The sequence below is a fragment of the Pagrus major genome, chromosome 24 (genome assembly GCF_040436345.1).
Source record: "Pagrus major chromosome 24, Pma_NU_1.0".
NCBI lineage: Eukaryota > Metazoa > Chordata > Actinopteri > Spariformes > Sparidae > Pagrus > Pagrus major.
The window spans coordinates 20,108,066-20,131,914 of NC_133238.1; the positions used below are offsets into that span (position 1 = coordinate 20,108,066).

Sequence of the window (23,849 nt, forward strand, 5' to 3'; positions counted from 1 at the left end):
GGTTAGTACCGCTGCTACTCTGCCTCCTTCCCACCACCTTCAGCGCCGCACAGTACATCTTGACTTCGGGACACTCGGGCTCGCCCTCCTGACCCCAGGCCTTGTAGCTCAGCGACTGCTTGTCCACCCACCGCCAGCCCCCGGGGAAGAAATGCAGACCGATCCAGACGTGCTCCGTGGTGTCATTTCTCGCCAGCTCCTTCCTGATTAGCATCATCTCCGTGTCGGACGCCACGCTGGCCAGGTCCTTGTGATGCTCCCTGCAGTACTCCAGCGCTTCCAACCAAGTCTTCTTCTCCCTCACCACGTGGGCGCTGTAGCAGAAGAAGCTGTTGGTGTAGAACGAGTTTGCATCGTGCCATGTGTCGTAATAAGTAACACCATAGTTCTCGTTTATTCTGTTGTCTGGCTGATGCCATGCCCAGAAAAATCTCCTCACCTCCCCGCCTCCTGACCACATCCACTTTTCCCTGTCCGTGGAATTCCTGATCAATCCGATCCAGAAGTAGTCTAAGACGCTGCCGCTGACCCGCTGAAGTTTCCTCATGTCGCGTTCGTTACTGACAGGAGCCAGGTCTGTGTGATGCTGCCGGCAGTACTCCTGAGCCTCGTGCCATTTGTGTCTCTCCAAGATGAAAACGTACTTACAGCTGAAAGTCGCAAAGAAGCTCAGCAGGAAGAGGAAGACGGTGAAGGTTCGATCCATCGCTGACTTGTGTCAAAGGACGACGTGCAGCACACTAAAGGGGTTTTGATGCACATGCTGCAGTACGTGACCCTCTGTGTTTTGCATAGGTGGAGCTTCTCGTTCACCGGACCATGATGTCTTCACACAGCTGCAACCACAAATCAATGAGTCGATGGACAGAACATCAAGTCTCAGTCAAAAAAACCCCAACAAATCTGTTCATTCAGCTTCTCCAGTGTGAGGAAAGTTAATAAATTACCATTTTCTGGCATCATATACGGTAGAATAAACAATTAAGCGAGAAAAGAAATGTCAGGTCTACCCAAGATTGAGTGGCACAAGCAAAGATGACCTATGAATTTCAAAAAAAGGGCATTTCAGATTTCTACAGCTGTAACATAGTCCTTTTGTCTGGAGAAGATGGCACTTTTCATCCCATCCGGGTCAAGTAAAGCCGACATTAACATCAAATTCATACAGCCTACGACAAAAAAAGGTAGAAACCTCAGGAAGAGCGACAGAGAATGGGGAGAAAAGCAATGAAATATATAACAAATATTAACATATATGTACAAAGTAGACAGAAATACATCAGCATTACTTTGTAAACTGTACACTGTTTGTAATTTACAGCTTTATATGCACCACTTTCCCCCTCAGAGTCACAAGAACTGGTTTATGGAAACACTCCCAGAAACATTTACTTTCAATAATCAGTAACTCTTTAATTAATTTATGTACAGAGACCCAACATTTCCCCAATGAGCTTGACGACAGTGGCGAGAGAAAACTGCCTTTTAACAGGCAGAAACCCCGAGCAGAACTACTTCTACTTTATTCATGGTTACACATGCAGCCAAACAAATCCCTCACTTTTGGGGGTCCTGGTCTTACGATAGTTGTGAACACCGTCTCAGAGACACCACACAAACAAATTTTTAAAATTTGCTTCAGGCAAAACAGAGGTGTTGCATGACTTGACAACAAACGAGAGCAGCGAGCAGGTGTGTGCAAATCATGTTTCTGAATAACAATCGGGAGCAGTTTGTCATCTTGTCATGTTTGTTCCTGGAAGAGCAAATTAACACGGGAAATATGTAAAGAGGAGTGTTAAACACACAGGGGCGATACGGAAACACATGTCCACGTCTGTTTTCTTAAATGTCGATATCTAAATCAAATGTTCGCTCTTGCTATCGGTGTACAGCGTAAGACATATATGAAATCAAAGTTGTAGCTGTTCTGTCCAGTGTTGCATGATGTCAGGTTTGCTGGTTTCTTTTTTTTGCATTTTGAAATGAAGGAAACGTGAAAGGAGAGCCTGCACACACACACACACACACACACACACATACACACCTGATTTAATATATTACACGTTCGACCGAACCCCCTTTTAGACATTTCTATTAGATTTCCAGCCACTGCCCGCCCTGTTTGACACTGTGTTGACTGTGAGGACTCCCGCAGTCACTCGTGAACACACAGCTGTTGCAGTAAGAATCTGCTCTGTGGCACAAACCTCCATATTTACCCCCTCTCACCACCCTCACCCCTCTCCACGGCACCTTAAGTGAGCACTGGGCCTGAATCCCTGTCACGCTGTTGATCTGGATTCATTTATGAGTCACGAGATAACGAAACTGAAGAGTTTGTTTCCGCTGGATGCCTTTTACTTGGAATTAAATCAACCAATGTCTCTTCAGAAGATTTGATTATGGAGTTACGTCTCTTTTTCTATCTCTATAAATCGCTACTTTGTCTCAGATAAGATGGCGTCTCATTTTGGAAAATAACTCCTCAGCTTTTCAGTGACGTTCCCGTGTCTCCTCCACCCCTCATGGCAACATTAACACGACCCCCATATTCAACCTTAATCCTGTGTTTTTGATCCATCCCACCACAGTCTAACCTGGACCCAGTCACTGTGTTTGGGCAGCAGCATGCTTTAAATCTTCCGTACTTCGATGTTCATTGGCTCGTTTTCAGCTACATCATTTAATATTGGGCCCAATTCCATTTAAAACCTTTTTTTTAATGACAAATATTAACATTTTGGACTTAGAGGTGATACTGATACCTGACATTTACAAGTAATGCAGGTTTAAAGGTGCAATATGTAAGAATTTAAATTTAAAACATTAAAAAAATTAACTAAAATTATCAACAGAATGTGAAGAAATAACCGTTTTGACGTCTCTGTACTGTGTTGAAGAGATATCTACTAAAGTTAGCATGCTAACCAGCTAGCCCCAGGCTTGTAAACCTCTTTCTCACTGTGCCTGTGCTCTCACTCCCCTGGTAGTCCGGCTAGCAAGCTAACGGTAGCTAAAGTAATTGATGTATGAACAGAATACAGTTAGCAGCAGTTAGCGGGTACTCCAGTGGCCCCTATTTGTCTGAATTCAAGGTGGACAATTCTTACATATTGCACCTTTAATTCCTTCAAAATAAAAGACTGATTACACCCAAACATGTAATTCTACCATCCGATGCACTTTCATGTAGCATCGTACTGATGAAGTGAATTATCGTGTATTTCCTGCATCACGTCGATCATTTTACATCCTTGCATGGCTCTCTTACGCTCTCATCTTGTCGTGGTTGTGCATGTTTTGTTGTAACATTCCTTTAAATCTCTCTTTCATCTCTTTGTCTCTCCTGTAGCTCGCTCTCCTCCAGGTCTGGCCAAGACTCCTCTGTCGGCGCTGGGGCTGAAGCCTCATCAGCAGGGCGGATCAGGTCAGTTTGAACACATCAGATACACATTGTTTCAACTTTATTTAAACTGTTTGTTGGTGTGGAACTGAGATATTGTGTTTCAGGAGATTAAGTTTAATTAGATTACTTTAGAAGCTACATAAGAGGATCAAAAAGTAGAATAGTACATGTGTGCAGCGTCTCTGCATTATGTCAGACTGTAGCTCTGAGGCTGAGTGAGCAGGAAATGTCTCCAACACTGTGACTGTAAGTGTCTGCTGCCCTCTAGTGCTCAAAACCGGTCTTTGCTTTGCACTCAAGTTTGTCCTCCTTCTCTCCTCTTCCACACGTCCTCCTCCTCCTCTTCTTTCGCTTTCTGTCTCTTCTACTGCTGTCAGACTCTGATTCTAATGACGGAGAGCCAGGTAAGGGCATTTAAGTGTGGACACACTGTCTCTGTACCCGACACCTCCTCTTCGTCTTCTTTTTGTCCTTTAACATTTTTGTTTCACTGCAACCAAATGTTTTTCCTTTTCAGTTCTGCATCCCAGAATGTCTGTCGAGTAATTCTCTATTTCTGTCCAACTCCGACTTTGTTGTTTGGGTCCGTCGGACGCCTCATAACTGCATCCCACACAAGGCGTTGTTTGTTTTGTGAACTCCAGACTGACTCAGCGTGTGTGTTTCTGTGTGTTTTTGATGCTTTGTGATCTGCAGATAATCGCGGTTTTGTCGACTCCAGAGCACAACAGTTCAACGCTCCTCTCTGCTCCAGCAGTCCCATCCACGGCACTGATGGGTGAGCAGTGAAAACACATAATTAGCCAATGACTTAATCAATAGTGATTCGTTTTAGATCAAAGTTCGGCATCAGAAGTCGCCTATTTTATTGATTGGTTGCTTTGCTGCTGTAAATACAGTGAAGTCAGTGTCAAGTGTTGACCCTTGACCCCTCTGAAGTCAGACAGGGTAATGACAGTGATGTCGCTCAGCTAATATACAAAACATGCCTTATATTTCACTCACTATTTCAATAAGCTTTTATATTTAACGACTTCAGAAGTTATATTAAATACATTTTAATACAACTTCTGCAAGCTTAAGTTATACATAAAAACTTCATCTGAATAATTTAAAGGTCCCATATTGTAGAAAGTGATATTTCCATGTCTTTTTTGATTATAAAATAAGTCAAGACGCTTTAAAAATACTGTGAAAGTACCAAAACTGTGCCTTTAAACAAGCTGTCAGGATGTCTGTAACGTTGTGATGTCACAACTATACAGTCAACGCCCCCACCAGCACAACCAAGACTGCAAAAAACAAAACTGGCAGAGCTGATACTGTACGGAAACACAGTGGGTGGGGCCTGCAGGAGCGCATGAGAAAAATAATGTGTTTTTTGAACATTAAAGCGTGTAAACATTTTGTAGTCGACAAAATAAATGTATGAACCTGAATATGAGCGTAATATGAGACCTTTAATACTAAAATATTCTACTTTAGAGTCACAAAAAGGTTTTGTGATCGTAATTTACACTAAGAGATAAATCGGCGATGTTTCCTTAAATACTGCATAATGTCTCTAAAGTGTTAAAGTCAACATGACAACATTTTCTTCATATTTTGCAACAGATTCAGCGTATAAACATTTATCCTGTCTCACATGTGTTATTTTTTCCTTGTAGACGGAGGATTGGTTCTTCAGATGTCGCCCCGCACAGCCCCACCCCCTCCTACCCCCACAGACCTGCCTCCCCCGAAGGCTCCCAGGTCAACATCATGGGCGTCCACACCGTCCCCGGCAGCCCCAACACCCTCCACCGCACAGTGGCCACCAACACGCCTCCCAGCCCCGCCCTCCAGAGACGCCTGGGTCAAGCCAGCCCCTCCCTGGGCAGACACCCGTCTCCAGCCGGCGTCCCCTCCAGCCCTCTGATTGGCCGAAACCCTAAAATGGCAGCCGCCGGCGTGCCCCCCAGCCCTCTGATGGGGCGCCGCACCACGGCGAGCGGCCACAGCACACCCGATGAGCTGGGGGCTGCTTCTCGTCAGGGGAGCGTCCTACCCTCCACGCCCGCCTTCCCCGTCTCCCCGCAGCTGCCGGAGAAGAGGCACATGTCGAGCGGAGACGCGGAGAGGACGGACAACAAGAACCTGACGCCGACGCCGGCCAGCGGTGGCAGCACGCCAAACCTGTCTGGCACGCACACGCTCCCAGACGTCTCAAAGTCCATATATGGTGAGGCGGCTGAGACATGAGAGGATGTTTTAGCTCGCAGAAGGTTTGTGTCCTCTGCTGTAATCGTTTTTCTTGTCTCCTCGGTACAAACAGATGGTTATCCAGACATTAAGATGAATGTTAAGTTCGTCCAGGACACCTCCAAGTACTGGTACAAGCCAGACATCTCCAGAGAGCAAGGTGAGACTCAGATGTATGAAATCAGCCAGAGTTTATTACATTCAAAATAAAAGAGAGTGAAATGAGAATGACAGCAATCCTCTGCTTGATTGTGTATTCTCCTGTCTTCTTCTTCGCCCTTCTGTTTGTCCTCTCGTACATTTTATTTAATAAACGACCCTCATGTTCCACATCTGTTCCTTTCCAATCTCCTCCTCCTCCTCCTTCTTTTTCTCCCCATTGTTCGCCTCCTTTCTCCTTCTTTCAGCCATCAATCTCCTGAAGGACAGGGAGCCCGGGGCGTTCATTATAAGGGACAGCCACTCCTTCCGCGGAGCTTACGGCCTGGCCATGAAGGTGGCCTGCCCGCCGCCGACCGTCCAACAGACCAAGAAAGGTAAAGAAACAAACTCTGGCAGCGTAAAATGTTTATTTTGTTTTAGGATTTTCTGACTTTTGAAGTAAGAACTGACCCTTCTGAAAAAAAGCTAGTTTTTTGCAATTGTTGCAAAATACAGATGATAAACTAGTGATCTTGAGATAATAGCATAGCATCTTGGCTTCTGTATGTTTGCATTAATTAATATGAATGTTTTCTGTAGTTGGTGACCTGACTAACGAGCTGGTGAGACACTTCCTGATCGAGACCAGCGCCAAAGGCGTCCGTCTGAAGGGTTGCCCCAACGAACCTTACTTTGGTGAGTGTATACCTCCGTTCTTCTCGTCGATCAGCTTCTTCTTTCACATCCAGTTTAACAGAGAGTTAACTTTCTGTTCGTAGGTTGTCTCTCTGCTCTGGTTTACCAACACTCCATGACCCCACTGGCTCTGCCCTGTAAGCTGATGATCCCCGCCAAAGGTCAGATCACCATCATTCATTTATGACTTTAAACTGTAAAAACTCAAAATCTTACCAGATATATTTGTCTAATTTCTTACAGATCTTTCCAGACTTTAATAAAATTGCAACAACAGTTTGCTTCAAATGCAAATACAAGATATTCATTGACAAACTATTAATAGATGAATGTTAATGGTTTTAATTGAGATTTAAACAAAAATAAAACTCTTGTCTGATATAAATGTTTTGTTTTTTCACTCACAGACCCGAATGAAGAAGCGCTGGAACTCGCCACACCTACCGATCCAGTTGTCGAGCTTCTGAAGCAGGGAGCAGGTAAGCAACAGGGGCTTAAAATGAAGATTAATAGATGGTTTTCACAGTGTTGCAGCCTATTAAACTACAGTCTGATACATTTGGCAAACTAAGGCGAGGACCCAACATGCAGTCACAGCGGAGGCAGGAAGACATAAGAAACAGCGAGCTTTAATGACAGCTGTTCTCCACGACCAAAATCCAAAAACCAAAATGCAACAAATAAAAATGCAGGCAAATGATTATCCAGAAGTACTACAGGAGGCAGGAGACAGATGTGTTAATGAAGATGAAGAAGAAAACACAGGCTTAAAGACAGAAGGAGACACAGAAAAAATACAAAGAAAGGAAGTGGGAAGTGAAACACGACACACAAGGATTTATTTACCAAAATAAAACAGGAATCACAACTCTCTCTCATCAAGATGAGCGACAAAATGAGGGAAAGTTCTGTTTATAAATGAGAAAAAGCATAATAAAATAGTCAGACAGAAGCCAGAGTACTGATCACTACTAACTTTAAACAGTTTAACAGTTTAAGAGTATGAAGTTGACAATAAAAACAATAAAACATCTGTGAAAAACAGAGTCCTAAACATATTTTTGATGGTTTCAACTTAAACTCTTTCATTAATCGGTCATTTGCTCACCTTTACCTTACAGTTCAGAAGGTTCCTGAGGAGGCCCATGGTAAATACTGTTTGCACTTTGACTGAATATGAATGCTGTGATGCTCTAAACAAGATGTTCTTCCGTGTTTGTTTGCATCTGAGAGCACCTTTCAAAAGAAACCTCACAGAGAAACATATGCATGCACGACATATATTCGCGATCCGCAGTCAATCTGAAAGTTACCAACTGTGCCGAGCATGAGAATCTTACTCACTGCGAGCTTCCACTGCAACCCTCCATCACCTCACATTAAGCTGCATGCACGCTGATTCCCTCCCCGTGTCTGCTTTTGTTCAACAATCGCTCTGTTTTTTGTTTTTCCCCTCTAGCGTGCAACGTCCTCTACATCAACTCCGTGGACATGGAGTCCCTCACGGGGCCTCAGGCCATCGCCAAGGCCATCACTCAGACGCTGGCCACCAACCCCCTCCCCGACGCCACCACCGTCCACTTCAAGGTGTCGACGCAGGGCATCACGCTCACCGACAGCCAGAGGAAGTGAGTCGGAACGAGGACAAAACAGCTTTCCTTGAGTTATTTGTCACGTTTTCTCCCATTTTTTACATCCAAAGACTAAAACAAGCAGAGTTTAGAGAGATTAGACGGAAGTGGCACAAATTGTAGCCTGAAAAATGAATCAACCTTGTGTCGCAATTGTAAAATGTGACAATAAAAGCCTAAAATGCAAATAAATGTGTAAATCTATTGAGGAGATTCACACAGGTAGCTCATGTTGTGTTAGTTTCCAAACCTGCGACCCCTGTCCTTCAGATTAGCTTTCTGGGGAAACGTAACACAAAACCCACTTCAGTGTTACTTTGGCGACACCGAGTGGTGATCCTGAAGAAGACACTACGGCACAGACTTCAACCGACAGTACAGATGGGCTGATGATGCTGAAGCTTGTTTCACGCGGTCTTGAAGTGGCTGCTTTAAGTTTTATGAGCCACCAGATGTCACTGTGTTTGCTTCAGATCTTTGTCAGCACAAATAGGAAGAAAGCCTGACAGCTTCATAAGGCTTCATCTGCCCATCACTAACACAAAGCTACATACTGCTCACTGAAGGTGTCTCAATAAAATCACCATCCCGCCACTGAAAAGATGCAGAATCCAGATTTCAGGATGAAGAAGTTAGTTCAGAGAAGTTAACAACTGTGAAATAATAAATGTTTATTGGGTGAAGAAACTAAGATTCATATTTTGTCAAGATGCACAAAACAAGCTGACATCGAGTTTGCAACAAACTTGTACATTTATCTGTAACCCAGTGAAAAACAGGCTCAATAGGTATCACACCAAAATAGAAAACCTTGAAGTCAACATAGTGCAAATGATGAATGAAACCACTGAAAAATCTGACAAAGTGACACATACAGCTTGAATTTAATAGTCTGCTTTAATTGGTAATTCGGAGATGATCAGTTTCCTGACTTTAAAATAAGATAAAGTCGACTTTTAAAATTTAGTGTATGAATCAAACTGTTGTGTGTATTAAAACACAACAGCAGGCAGGTAAAAAAAAAAAAAAAAAAGAGCTTTAATAAAGTAAGAGGACTGGCGAGGAACAAAAACAGAAGTACAAAAAGTACAAAAGGAAACAGAAAAAAAGTCGGGAAAAAGACAAAGACGGGAAGTGGGGGGTAAAACATGACACACGAGGATATAATCTACAAAATAAAACAGGAAATGGCAAAACAAAAACCCCAAACCACGACATGACCCCACAAATTCAACACATGGTGGCTTTAATAGAAGCAGAGTGGCTCTAATAACCTCCTACATGCTGAATACCTTCGATAACTTCTTTGTTTCATTTCCTGCAGGCTTTTCTTCAGGCGACACTATCCCATCAACACGGTAACCTACTGTGACACTGATCCCCAGGACAGAAAGTGAGAAACCCTCTTTTAGTCCCAATGTCAGTACCTGAAAACTACTTTCTGATTGTTTAACCTTCAAAACAACCTTGTGTTTTCTCTCCATAGATGGGGCAAAGAAGGCGGAGGCTCAGTAAAGTAAGTCTGAATAAGTTATTGTGTAGTTGTTGTTCGATTAAAAGCAAACGCATGTTAACCGATCTTCCTCTCTCCCGTCAGGCTTTTCGGATTCGTCGCGAGGAAACAAGGAAGCACAACAGACAATGTCAGCCACCTGTTTGCCGAGCTGGACCCGGATCAGCCCGCCTCCGCCATCGCCAGCTTCGTCTCCAAAATGATGAAGCGGTGAAACTCCCCCGACGTCCGAATGGCAGCGGCCGTTTTGAAAATCTTGCGTCTTTTTCGCCAGGACTCGACGATGTCCTTCTTTTTGCGTTTCCTGTCGGTTTGTCTCTGTTTCCCTTCTCTCTTTTTTTCCTCTCTGCCTTGCTGGTTTGTCTTTTTTGGAGAGGGAGGAGTCTCTATTTGAAGGATGTTAGTTCGGATCCAGAGTGGAGCTAGAGGATGTGCGGTGTGGAGCTGTGAACGTGACAAACACGGAGGCCGTCGAAGGGAGAAAATTTTACTCGCAGGGTCGCCTGTGCTAGAAGAGAAATGCTAGCTAAAGACTAAAGGAACAATGCTAAGTTCAGTCGGGGAACACGTAAGGACTCGTACGTTTCAGGGTTTTCTGTTGTCGTTTTTGTTGATTGATTTACCAAAGGTAGTTGCAACACAAGTGCAAGAATGATGTAGCTATTAAGCCATTATTATTTCCTCTTTTCAAAAGATGAAGTGTCGAACAAAAAAGAAAAAAGAAAAAAAAACAAAAAGAAAAGAAATACGGTTTCTTCTTGAACTCGTCTTCAGGAAAAAAGTTGGCCTTTGACGGCTTTTAGCAAAACAGTGTCTGAAGACCTTATGCATGTTAGCTTGATCTTTAAGCTTGGTTCTTCTACCTTCCACAAAAAAAAAAAAAGTCATTGTGAAATCCTTAGAGTGGTCATTTCCGGGTCTGTTGTGTGTTGGAAAGGGCTCTGCAGTGAAAACACGACTGATCTAAACTGCGCATAGCAGACCAGACTCCGAAAAAAAAAACACAACAACAAAAAAGAAAGAGAAAAGAAAACGCCACGCTAAGGTCACCGCACTTTGTGTCAGTGCAGCCACACTTTGCATCACCTCCGAGTCCAAGCCTGATCTCTCTCTCTTTCAAAAACTCGTTGGATTTACTTTGCAAGCTCCTGACAGCATGGCCGACAGAGAGAGGAAGACTGTTTCGTCCACAAGATGGCGCCACTCACTCAGGCTTGGACCCCTTTTCCCTTCCCTGACTTGCCCATCACCAACTGCTTGCAGTAGTGGATCTGTTGATAGACGCTGCCACTGAAACACACTGGAAATCACCAGGGACTGGCCCAATGACCTGGACCTATGCACTGTTCTTTATGCATGTTGTTGTCCACGAAAAATGCACCCACCCCTCCCTTCATAGCTACATTCAACATCACTGAAAACATTCTATGCTTCGTGCTAAAAACGACTTAAAAACCTTTAGACAAGCACACCGAGGTCGTGCGACTTGTCAAAGACTGCATGAAATAGACAACATTTTTTTGTACTCTTCCTCACAGAGTCCTGAAAAAGAAGTAGACAACCCATTGTTGAAGTAGTCACATGATGGTGAGATGCTATATTTTTACTTTTTTCTTTATTTTGGTCCATTTGAGCCAGGGTTACCTTTCACTGTATCGAAGACAGTCCGGTCTATGTTTTTTTTTTGTTTGTTTCGATTTTTTTTTTTTTTTTGTTCCACAGTGTCGTCAAAATTTACAGTTTTAGGGCAAATAAGAAAAACGATTTTAAAAAAAAACAACAACACAAGGAGTTTCCACACTGTGCGCAAATGCCTGCTTGTTGAACACACGCTCAACCATTCACAATAAGCTAAGGAAAATTGATATTGATATAAATGTACATAGATATACTACTTTGAAAGGTGACATAGCGAAAAAGTATTTATTTTTGTTGCTTTGGTCCCTCATGATTACTCATATATACATATATTGTACAGTCTAGATAAAAGAAGATTACCTAATGGGGTTGAGAAAAAAAATATATACTTATTTTGGCTAATGATTTCAAAGTCTGACGATTTTGAAATGTGTTTGAATATATGGTGTACATTACTTTGTACATGTATATGTTTGTTTTTGGCTCGTCATGTTTCTTCATTTGTTTTTTTGTTTTTTTTGCGTTCTCTCAGAACGAGGTAGGGCATGAATGAGATTAGAAGTCTGAATTTGCATGGACAGAAGCATTCGAGCGCGTTTTTTCCTGCCGCCCGAAAACGCAGCTCACGGGAGCGAATGCGTCGTAGCCGGTAGATTTTAAAAAGGTAAAAGACGTGCCGATTTTAGAAAAAAAACAAAGGGAAGCACGGTAAAGCTCAGCAGCCAAACCTCAGATGCAATATGAAAACAGCTGTATGCACCTCATGACAGTCACGATTTATAATTTTGCCAAAGATTCAAACACTTTACACATCTATGCTGACTGGCTGCATGTCGCTTTTTTTTTACGTTCGACCGCTACTTCCATCTTTTGTGTTCCGCATTTCACATTAGCAGCAGATTTTAAGAGCCAGGACACACAAAGACATTTGTGTTACCGGTCCTTGGATTTTACAAGTGAGACGGAAAAGCATGGAGTTTTTAAAAAAAATAAAGTTTCCAAAAATGTGTCCACCTCCATCAAGAAACAGAGCAAAATGCCCCAACTGGAAGTGTGTAAACAAAGCACTTATATTCACAATACCGACATAAATTCCATGTGGGCGTCAGCGCTGGAGGTAAACAAAGTGAGACGTGTCTCACCGTGATGCGAAAAAGCTCGACAGCTGCAGCTCTGTCGGACTGCCAAAGGTGTCTTTTTTCTCTGGCCCTCTCGAAAAGTCAGCTAATGATTTATTTATTCTTATTTATTCTGTTTTTTGTTTTTTTCCTGACATGTTTTTAAAAAGAAAAATCCTGTTTCATCGTCGCATTATCGCAGTTTTTACGGTCGGTGTTGACGGATGGAGGAATGTACGGTGGCGTTTTGCTGAAAGCGAAGAAGTACGGTGCGATTTGATTGACTGAAAGAACTGAAGAAACAAAAATAAATCCTCTAAATTAAAAATTGCAGCGTACCTGTTGGCTTTGAGTGGAGAGTCGCCTTGTTTCAGCGAAAAAGAAGTGATTTCTGTGACCCGTATGTACAGATGGGACTTGTTGTATGAATGTGCTACTATGGATGTACAAAAGGGTCTCAAATTTTGTTTGCGCTTATCATTTACATTATATTGTCATGGCTTACCTGTTCCTAAGGAGAAAAAAAACATTAAAGCAATACAAATCAGTTACATTAAAGCAATGTGGGTGTTCATTTGGCTTTTTTGTGTCTCGATAAATTGTTTCAGAGCAAACTTGTGCTTATTTTTGGACTGCATTTGCATCTTTTCCTTCATCTACATTTAGTTTTCCATTGATTTTGGCATCCAAGGCCGTGGAGGCCACCATGTCGAGTCCTTTTTTATCCTTACGTAACTTTAGCATTCAAACACTTCCTGGCCAACGTGACTCTTTGATGGTGTTACACGCTACAATAGGAAAGACGTAAATTCATTCTGAAATATCAACACACATCTTGGACACATTTCTTTAAGCCTAGAAGTGAAACGCACTGGATGTAATCAAATGGTAATGTTGGCCAGGAAGCTTGAATGCTAACAGTAGCTAATAGGTTATGTTGTTTTGGCCTGAAATATGGCTTGATGTCTTTTCACTATATATCATTTTTTACATATGCTCAAAACATTTATGGTATGTTCGCTATCTAATGCACAGAATTTATGCTAGCTAGCTAACCTACTGACATTAATTAAGCATAAAATTGTGAGACAATAACCATTAATATTATTATATATCATTTGTATAACACACGCAGAAGTACAGTACACTGTAATACTACAGCTGGTAATGCTGCTAACTTTATGCACAGCTAGCTAGATGACTATGCCCAGAATTGGCTGTTCGCTAGCTAATGCACAGAATTTATGCTAGCTAACCAGCTAACATTCTGACTGAAATTTAGCATAACATTGTAAGACAATAACATTTAAGAAATCATTTTGTAAGACTTTACAAAAACTGTCACAATTGACAGTGATAAAGCTACATAACACTTGTATAACAATCAAGTTTTCCACTTTTTAACACATTCGAAATTAGCCTAACGTTTGCTAAGGTACGGCAAAAACCAATCGGAAAAACCAAATGCAAAACTGCAGTACACCAATGCTAGAACTGGTGGTAATTTGTTATTTTATTTGGTTAAGTTATGATCGTAATTACATTTTATCTTTATTATTGTGGACAGAGCTGTGTGGTTGCCTGTCATAGCACATCAATATATATTTAACATAGTTATTATACAATTTAAAGATGCCAGATCGGACTTTTGATCCTAATTGAAAACTGGGGAAAGTTTATTCAAAGAGTGTCAGAACAGTGTCTGTCACCACTCACTGAGAGGAGGTGAACTCCAGATGAAAACATCTGGCCTGAGATTAAAACCACGTTTTGGTCCGACAGTTAAAAAAAGGGAAAACCTTTGTTCAGAATCAAAACCTTCTTCTCATATGAAACAACTTTGCATAAGAATTGAGCGAGTTGAAGGCACGTGTGACCGTTGGTTCACCCGCTGCCCTTTCTCGCATTTACTTCCCCCCCGCCGCCGCCGCCACGTCATTTTACTGTCAAACTCCTGCCTGTTTTTAGTCGGTACTTCCTCAGCAGGACGTGATTTATCTTTTCATTCCTGTTAAGTATTTGCATTTTCACACGTATTGAATTGCTCGTTACGCCGGGCTGAACACGGTTTTTGCATGCGACCCTTGGAAAAGCACAGGTGTGATTAGGAAAATAAATGATGGCTGGATTCCATTTAGCTGCGTCAGTTTCCTGTCCAGTTTAAAGGGTAACTCCACTAATTTTACACATTAAAGTGTGTTTACAGGTCTTGGGGAGTACTACTGGATATGTGGAAAAAATAGTATAAAGTCCTTTGTGGTAGTTCAGAGAAAGCTGCATGTAATCTGAAAAATTCCCTCTTCACTCAGTGTCCACAGTTGCATTGTGGGTAATGTAGGCGCCAGGGTTCTGCTGTATTGATTTTGATTATTTGTTTTTAAACTGTCCCACAGTGTTATAAGAGTGCAATGCTAGAGTAAGCTAGAGTGAGTTGCATCTTGGGTAATGTAGTCCCCAGGTTTGGAAATGCAGTCCACTGGTCTACATGACCAAACAAATGATCAAAATCCATACAGCACGCTTTTTTTCTTATTTTTCAAAACCTTGCGCCTACGTTACCCACAATGCAACTTAGCCACCGAGTGACATCACTGGAGCCAGTTTATCAGATTAAATGCAGCTTCCTCTACTACTTCTTACACACGTAATACTCTTTATTCATTTACTTATTTTGATACTTACTGTATTATCCAAAATTTGCAACTTTTGATTTGAGCATCCCGACAACTTTGGTTCTTTTCTTCAAGTTGTTATTGTTTTTCACCGATTTAACTCCAGATTGAGCAACTTACTAATTTAGTCGTGGGTGACCACAACGTGAAAATCAAATACTCCAAAGCTGAACTATCAAACGAGAGCAAACAGATTGATAACAGGTGTGCGTTTGTGGTCGAGCCACTGAGTCACTTGGGGAAATCCAGAGAGTCAACAAGGCAGCTCTCCAAGCAGTAGCCCGGTCTGTTTGTTTGTTTCGGGGTCCGTTTCCAAGTTTAAGGCCCAGCCGAGTCCCACCACTGCTCAGAGTCGGAGCTGTGAGAGTCCGAGGCTGGCAATAAAAAAAATAAAATCAAAACTGGGAGGTTCTGACGGCTGCAGACAGTGTTCAAACTCGCAAGTATGCATGACACACTTCCCCCCTGACAAATTACATACGCACTGTCGCTTTCTGCTTCGCCGTGGCACATTACGAGCTGTGAGGGAGGTACACGCTCCCACCAAGTGCATCATGGGTCTCTCTCATGGGTCCTGGCTTACTTCATAGACACCAGAACGTATGCATTCACCCTCAATACGGACAGATGTAAAGGTAACGGGCTCACGGTCCTGTCGGCAGCCACCGTGATTTGATTTGATTTGACAACTTTATTTGAACAAGGAAATCCCATTGACAGCAAAGTTTTCTTGAACAAGAGATCCCCTGTGCGCAGAACACGTTTAGCATTTCAATAACATGAAACAGAGAGAAAACAAAGCAAACTCAAAACACAGAATCCGTCGAGGCAATAAAAACACAGCGAAAGTTCAATCGTCAGATCAGCCGCGCGGCGGTTAGCGTCCACCCCGGTACCGGGTAGCCCGGGGTTCGATCGACGGCCAATTCATTGAATTAAAAACGAGGACCATATGCCTCTCCGCTTTGAAATCGCCTTTGAAGGAGGAGGTCTGGGAGTCTAAAGGCTGGTCCGCTGAAGGTGTTTCACGCCAAAGGAACAAGAAAGAAGAATCAAACGTCTGTGGCCTGCGACCTGCCGAGGTTCAAATACACCTGACGTAGCATTCTTAGCACTTCCTTCGTCGACTAAAACACTCAAGCTCGTCTTCAGTTCCAAGAGATCTGAGCGATAAAACCTTCAGTTTTAAGGAGTTCAGTAGCCACAGACAGATTTATTTCAGACACAGTACAGTGATGTCTTGTTGAATTGTCGTGAAGAAGTTTGGACCCCATACTACACATCAAACAGCTGGAAAAATCTCTTTGAACAGGTACTTTTAGCCAGACATGGTTTTTTCATCTTATATTCCAAATTAAAGGTGCAATATGTGATATTTATGTTAAGTATTTTGGTTAAAAGTGCTCAAAAAAATAACTAAATTCATCAACACAATGTGAAGAAATATCAATTGTGGCACTACGTCAAAGATGTACGTTGTAGAGATGTCTACGGAGGTTAGCAATGCTAAACTGCTAGCCCTTGCCTGTCCTGTATCATAATACGGTGGGTTTGCCACATTTCATTAGCTTTTTTTTGTCCAATAAATCAAATAAACTTACAAAATGTTAGGAAAATAAATATTTATTCAAAGGAAAAATACAAACCAACACCTTCTGAGTTTATGTTTCTAACTTAAACTAGCTTAATTGTCTTGTTAGCTCATCCTAAAACAACAAAAGGCTTTTAATGCTCATTATGAATAACACAAGGTTGTAAGATGGATAGAAGTTAAGGTGCAAAGTCTGTCTTTGATCTCTGGCAGACGTGTTGAAGTAACTGTAAAAACAGAAAATGTTTATGGGTTACTATCTTAGTTCACCATGTTAGCATGCTAACACTTTTTGACGTGCAAGTGGAGAAAAGTATTGGCCAAATTGATGATGATACATCATCTGGGAACCACAAAAGTTGTGTCAGTCCATCAGGTCAAGGTCATGTCAAGATATCTTGGGGGCTTTTCCGTTGGATCTTTTGGTTGCGGCAAGTCAAATCACCTGGATTTGGGTTTCCACTACTAGTTTAGAGCAACACAAACACTGAATGCAACTTTTAAAGCGATTCTGGAGAAAGGTAATTGATTGTTGAGTGCCATTCTCGGGTCGTCACGTCGGCCTACCCACGCTTTCACCAGTCTAATGCGTCGGTGTTGCGTATGACGGGTCATGATTGGCTTCGTCATCGTTCGAGCGTGAATGGTTGTGTAGCAGTCCCATTGTGAAGCCTTAAAAGAGGTGGGGAATGGCACCCAGGCGAAACTCTGGTCTGTTTAGGCCCTATTGTATTTTCTTGGCTGCCCAATGTCATTCTAGTGAGGAAACTGTGTTCATTACTGAAACCCGAGCTCCTATACACCTTCAGTTTTGACATTTTATTTCACTGGGGCTTGTAGGAGCACATTTCAGTTTGATTATCCCCTGAAGAGGCATTTTTTATTGGTTTATTGTCCAAGTAGCTGACATTGGACATCCCCTCTAGATTGACATGTTTTTCGTTTATATCTTGATGCAGCTTGGTCTGGCTTGTAAGCATTTTACTGCCACCACAGATGAATGGATGCTTTCTCCTCTAAGATCCAGTTTGTCATCCTGTCAACGTTGTTCCAACAACAAGCGGTAGACGCCAGGATGGATCGTAACAGCCTGAAAATTCATGTCCACGACTCATTGACTGATTGGCCGGCTGGTGCCTAGATGAACAGAAGATCGATACATACCAACGATTGACTACTTTTCTTTAGTTCAACTTAATGCAACGGATAAAAGTACCAAATTGCCTCATGGTGCTTTCACAACGGGGACCCCGGCCGGGATCCAAGTACACTTTTCCCCAAAGTCCAGTTTGTTTGATTGGTGTGAACACAAGCGTACGAAACAATCAAACACAATGTGAAAACACCCTTAATTAAACCAACCAACCACGATGACCCAAGCTCAAGTGGTTTTAACAACTCCAGATTTTTGGTTGTCAATTCGGATATTCGATTTCCAAAAGTCAACCCTTTTAAAGGTTGAACTTTTGAACTGTGGGTACAGTTCATGAATTATTTTACTTTTTATAAAACCCAAATAAAGTGAATATTATACCTCTTTTTCTTTAAATCACATTCATGCAACACGTGGCCAAAACATGCACATGAACCTCTCAGTGCTGAAGTCAAGCCAAAGTATCCAGACTTTGGAAATGTGTACAGTGTGTGAGAGGCATCTCACCCAGGTATGACCTTCCTACACGGAGCCTCAGTCGTTTTGGAAAAACCTGACCCCTGCTCATGCAGATGCCACTGGACTGTAAATATTCAAATAAGGGAACGTTCCCACTCCGCTCTTATCAAATGGAAAAATCAACCTGCTTGTTTTGGTTCGCACTCCACCTCCTCCATGCTGTTTTTTTTCACAAAGAGGACTGAGACTTATTATTTTGTTGGACAGAAGACAGATTACATGAGAGTGATAGGTTCAGTCTTCTGTAGCTGCTCACAAAGAAGAGCAGCAGGTGCTTATTACGAGTGGCGCTGAATGCATACTTTCCTTTATGCCACCTTCAAACATCCGTGACATTGAAGTTTCGGAAATATTTAAAAGTTAATCAGTGATGCTCTCTTATTTCTGCCAGTTATAATCTCCTCAAGAAGTATTGATTTAGCCAATTTGCTGTGGAAAAACACACCTAACTCGACTGATTCACAGCTCCTGAGGATTTCCTAAAGATAACAGTGCCGAGTTCAGGCTAATTAGGGGGGGAAACGGTACATTAGGCTTCTCCTCGCATCCACATGTTGGTCAGAAAGAGGCTGGCGAGAGTCGGCTCTGAGACGGGCCAGCTGTTCTCACGCCAGAGCAGTAGAAACAGGCCCACGTTCGACTCCCGTCGTGTCCCCGCAACAGCTCACTGACTTCTTTTGGCTTCACGCTCGTGTGAAATCTCTCCGGAACAACGGTTGCGCATCAGAGTGCTCATCAGTGCTCATATCTGCCACGAAGACGTACGATTCAATCCAATTCAGCTTTTAAAGGGTCAAGTTTTATGAGACCGAGTGGAGACTGTGAGGCATCGCAGTGAAGCGTGGACGTAGATTTGGAAGGAAACGAGCAGGTTTCTTGCCTCCAGGATCAGGATAAGGATGAACGTTTCCTCTCATTTCTGGCACATAAATATATGTAAAAGCTGCAGTGATTTTGTGGTAATGTTTGAGTTTTAACAAGGCATATACTGTTTTATGTGACTGGCCAGGTCATTTGGATTATGAGGGAAAAGTTTGGGGAACATTTTGAGATTCAAACTTACTCACTTTTTTGCTTAAAGGTGCAATATGTAAGAATTTTTGTTTAAAACATTCAAAATTGTTAACTGAGCTTACAAGCTAACTGCAGCTACAGTTAGCAGCAGTTAGCGGCTACTTTGATAATATGCTGATCCATATTTGTTTGGAGTACGAAGTATGAAAGTTGGCCATTGCAGCTTTAAATGAGAAGATAGTCTTAGCTTAGCACGACAACAAAGCTAAGTGTGTGACACCCTCCTGACACCCCAACTTTTCATTGTTACTTTTTGTTTTTTGTTAAAACTAAACAAGATTTAAGGTAGGTGGATTTTGCTTCTTGGAAGGAACCAAGCTAGCTGAATTCCCCTGCTTCCGGTCCTTATGCTAAGCTAAGCTAAGCTAACCATCTCCCATCTCTAGCTGCAAATGACAACCTATGATCTGGAGCTAAACAGCAGGTGATAAAGTAGTAACATCACAGTGTAATGTGGTGATATATTTGGTTATGTAGCTAGTTAGCCTTGCATGTTTCTCTATTGTAAAACTCAGATCTTGCTGGAATCAGTTACAACTTTCTGTAAGCTCGAGGCGCAGGTGATTGGAGCGAACAAGGGTCACCCTGCTGATACTGGTGAGTTTTAGTATGAATTAATCACTTCTACAACTGATATCAATCACTGTTGTCAGCATGTCGGAGCTCTGTGTTATGTCCGTGTTTTACTTGGACAATAACCAGCCTTGAACAATATTTCTCTATTATAAAAAGCTTTCGCAGTTCACAGCATTGGACACTCCAGCTTCCAGAGCTGAGGCAGTACACTGCACAAAATGTCGTTCTGAAACACGAAACCTCTCGTGTGCAGTTTGTAGTTTTTGTGGTTAAAGGTGCAATCTGTAAGAATTTTACTTCAAAACTGTCAAAAAGTAACTAAAATTATCAACAGAATGAGAAGAATTAAGATTATTGATGTTATGTTTATATGTTTTGTGTTGAAGGGATATCTACTGACGCTAGCATGCTAACCAGCTAGCCCTGGACCTGAAAACTTCTGTCCTCCAGCGGTCCAAAGCTCCTGTGCTGGCAGTGTATACACCAACACTCCCCTGGTAGTCTGGCTAGCTGCAAGGCTAACTGAGTTACACTCATGGATGTATAAAAAGAATACAGTTAGCAGAAGTTAGCTAGTTAGCTAAGTTAGCCGTGCAGCTAGCGGTCCACACTGGGGAAGTGGTGTTTACACCGCTAGCACAGGAGCTTTAGCATGCTAACTTCAGTAGATGTCTCTGCAACGCAACACATAGACGTCACAACATCAAAACTGCTATCTCTTCACATCCCGTTGCTCAGTTAAGTTAATTTTTAAATGTTTTCAACTACAATTCTTACATATTGCACCTTTTTAAAGCACCTATGTGGAAATTCCCTCACTGTAGAAGGATATGAAAAGCTAACATGAAGTAGAAGTGATGTGTGAAAGAAATATATAATGAATAAACAAAGAGAGCATACCATGCTGGAAATATACAGTATCATGTATAAGATATCTTGTAAATGCAGAACTCCTTCTGAAAGAATTCTTGCTATGTTGGACTCCGGACAGATTTACAAGGTGGTAGACGTTTGCATTTACAGAAATGTGCATACCTGTCCCTTTGATTCTTCACACGCATTGATTATAAAGGGAAAAACACAGATAAGTGAGCCAAGTTTGGGGAAAAAAGTGTGTTTTAAGACCTAAGAGGAGATATAAAGATAGACACTTTTTGCAGTTTTCTGGCAGCTTCTTCTCTGAATGAATGTGTCGAGGGGTGCAAGTTCCACCGTGGAGGAGATCGTCTCGATTTTTATTACCGTTGGCAGAACTCATAGACTAAATAATGGTTGTGTAATGGAATCGGTGCTGCCTTAAACACAGGAAATAAATGGTGGTGGTCATGTTCATTCATGCTGGTAATTATCACTGGCTTTTCAGGAAGAGAAACCCACTCAAAGCAAAGAAATTATGAACTTTGGAAAGACACTGACCGTGTTGCGTCGATCCAAAAAATTTTAAAACCGCTCGTGTGTGTCTGGTGCACTCAACATTTTGATTCTGGGCAGCCATTGAGGAGAAAGCAGTCCTGCTCTGGGAGGATGTGTTCGCCTCAACAGGCTCTTTCCAGCCAGATGAATCTTCAAGTTAAAGGTTTCTTTTCCTTCTCGCTGCTCTCCAGAAATAAGATCTCAGAAAATTATGTGAAGACAAAAAGGCGCCTTGTATATACATGTCACATGAATAATATCACCGGAGAGGAATTTTAATAAAAGCATCTGAAACAAATTATTCAGGTAACTCCATACATTGACGGCTCTTTGGGAGATCCTGGCTCGTCAACGCTGGCCCGGGGACAAGCCCTTCCCAAAGCCCCGAGGCTCCTCGAGGGCCACGTCGTAAAAAGAAACACTTACGCCCCGACATGACTCAAGTTTGGGAGTATTCACATTTATGACAGTTTGTGTTTTCTCTCAAATATAACGTGCTGTACTCGTTTGAAGCAGGTGACCTCCTCTCCTTTGGCCTCTCTCTGGACCATCAGGTATCATTCCTGCGATGGTTTGAATTCTTTCACTTCTCAGTGTTGAGAAGCGCCGTGCGAGCCGCTTTAAATTGTGTGTTTTATGACGCCTACAGGATTGAAGGTTTCGGTTCAACTTCACAAGGGTTACACTTTAAACAGAAAATCATGCATGACTGTAAAATTTACCTTAAAACAGCTCAGGTATCATTAGTTGTAAGATGACTTTTTGACCCCTACTTTAAAAAGGTATATTTAGAAAGAACGCAAACGCGTTCGTTCACTTTCTTGCCAAGATACTTAAAAAGAAATACCATTGTCACGTCTGTGCCCTTTAATATGACGCTGGATTCAGCAAGCTTAGCTTAAATAATACCATGTCATTAGATCCATGGCTATGCCAAATTTTAGGCCTCAAAACGTTCCACAGACCAACTGTCCTTTAAACTTGTCTGATTATTTCTGTTTATTTCTATTTTTATGTTCTAACTTTGTTTTACTTGTGTATAATTTAAAGTGGGTTGGGTCCAAATTGTAAGAAAGTTGATTTTTGAGTCTCATTACCAACTCGTCAAATATTGAGGCTTTCAGATTGTAGGTCAGTTCAACTGCCATCCCAAAGCGTCAGTATGTGACGAGTTGGGAAAACCGAAGCGTCAGTATGTGACGAGTTGGGAAAACCGAAGCATCAGTATTTGACAATTTGGGAAACCAGAAGCGTCAGTACTTGACGATTTGGGAAACCCGAAACCATCAGTATTTGACGAGTTGGGAAGTGTCAGTATTTGGACGAGTTGGAAAACCTGATACGTCAGTATTGGGTGAGCTGGGAAGTGTCAGTATTTGATGAATTGGGAACAAAACTCAAAAATCCACTTTCATACAAGTTGGACCTTTTAATTATTGTTCTATTGGAGAGGATAGGGTTGCATAGTACAGTACAACTTGTTCAGTGCGCATATGACAAAATAATTAATGTTGAATCATCTGAGCTACCTTTGTACAGTGAAGACACAACATGAGAACATAATATTTCAGGCTGCAGATTGATCTTTTGGGAGGAAAGCAGTCATTTCTTTTCCAAAAATAAAAGTGCACTAGCGCAGATTTTGCAAGCCAGCAATCTCAGCACCTGGCAAAGTAATCGATGAATCACTGGCATTGGTCATCAAACCTGTCAATCCCCCAAAGATGAATTATCCAAACTCCTACTGTAGCCTGGAAACACACACACACACACACACAGGCTTGTGTCTGCAAGGTTGGACCACTTTATATCCCCAGTCTGCCTGGAAAACTCTGGGTAGAGGAAGCAAAAAAAGCATAACTCACTCTTCTCTCAACACTGACTGTCAGGAGTACCCTTGAGCAAAATACTCAACCCACCACTGAGCCAGTGGAGCTGCTGAGCGGTCAACAGTAGAAGACTGTGGTTTTCACCGAGCGGCTCCCAGGTGTGATGCCGTGAAACTTTATGAGCCGGGCGATGCAAAGAGGAGAGCGTGCCTGCTCAGCAAAACTTCTCTGGATAAATAAAGGTGAGAAAGAAACACATGAGTCATTGGAGAATATCTCCTGAGGTGCAACAAGACGGCTCCTTTGCCTGGAGGGGGCTTACAGTGCATTGTTGGTGAAATCCCTTTTTCTTACCTTACCTGACAAGGTGAAAAGAACCTCTAGTCGCGGCTGACGGCATCTTTGGCCTCTGTAACTGAACAAAAAGGTCAATTCGACTCTATAACGGCCAACCGTTCCATCAGCAGCTGCCGTGGTGTGAATTGACTTTGGATAAAGACGTCAACGTAACGCCTGGAAAAAAAAATCACCGAGATCATCTTTCTGAGGTAGACCTCATGTGGAAAGAAAGCAAGTGTAAAGCAAAGAGACGAGGTCGAGAGGTTCGCTAACTGGTTGACTTTACGTTAAAGTGG

The 23,849-nt window shown here is 42.2% G+C and overlaps 1 protein-coding gene across 1 annotated transcript in view; it reads left to right on the forward strand.

The window, feature by feature from the left end:
• The window catches only part of tns1a (tensin 1a), a 37,957-nt gene extending 26,295 nt beyond the window's left edge, over nt 1–11,662 (forward strand). Inside the window, exons 16-28 of the mRNA XM_073495538.1 lie at nt 3,356–3,430; nt 4,106–4,187; nt 5,077–5,630; nt 5,724–5,810; nt 6,058–6,186; nt 6,392–6,487; nt 6,571–6,648; nt 6,895–6,966; nt 7,609–7,635; nt 7,947–8,115; nt 9,443–9,511; nt 9,605–9,634; nt 9,716–11,662. Coding sequence (XP_073351639.1) covers nt 3,356–3,430; nt 4,106–4,187; nt 5,077–5,630; nt 5,724–5,810; nt 6,058–6,186; nt 6,392–6,487; nt 6,571–6,648; nt 6,895–6,966; nt 7,609–7,635; nt 7,947–8,115; nt 9,443–9,511; nt 9,605–9,634; nt 9,716–9,845 — 1,598 coding nt within the window. The 3' untranslated portion in view covers nt 9,846–11,662. The remainder of the gene's footprint in view (nt 1–3,355; nt 3,431–4,105; nt 4,188–5,076; nt 5,631–5,723; nt 5,811–6,057; nt 6,187–6,391; nt 6,488–6,570; nt 6,649–6,894; nt 6,967–7,608; nt 7,636–7,946; nt 8,116–9,442; nt 9,512–9,604; nt 9,635–9,715) is intronic.
• Nucleotides 11,663–23,849: the final 12,187 nt, after the last annotated feature.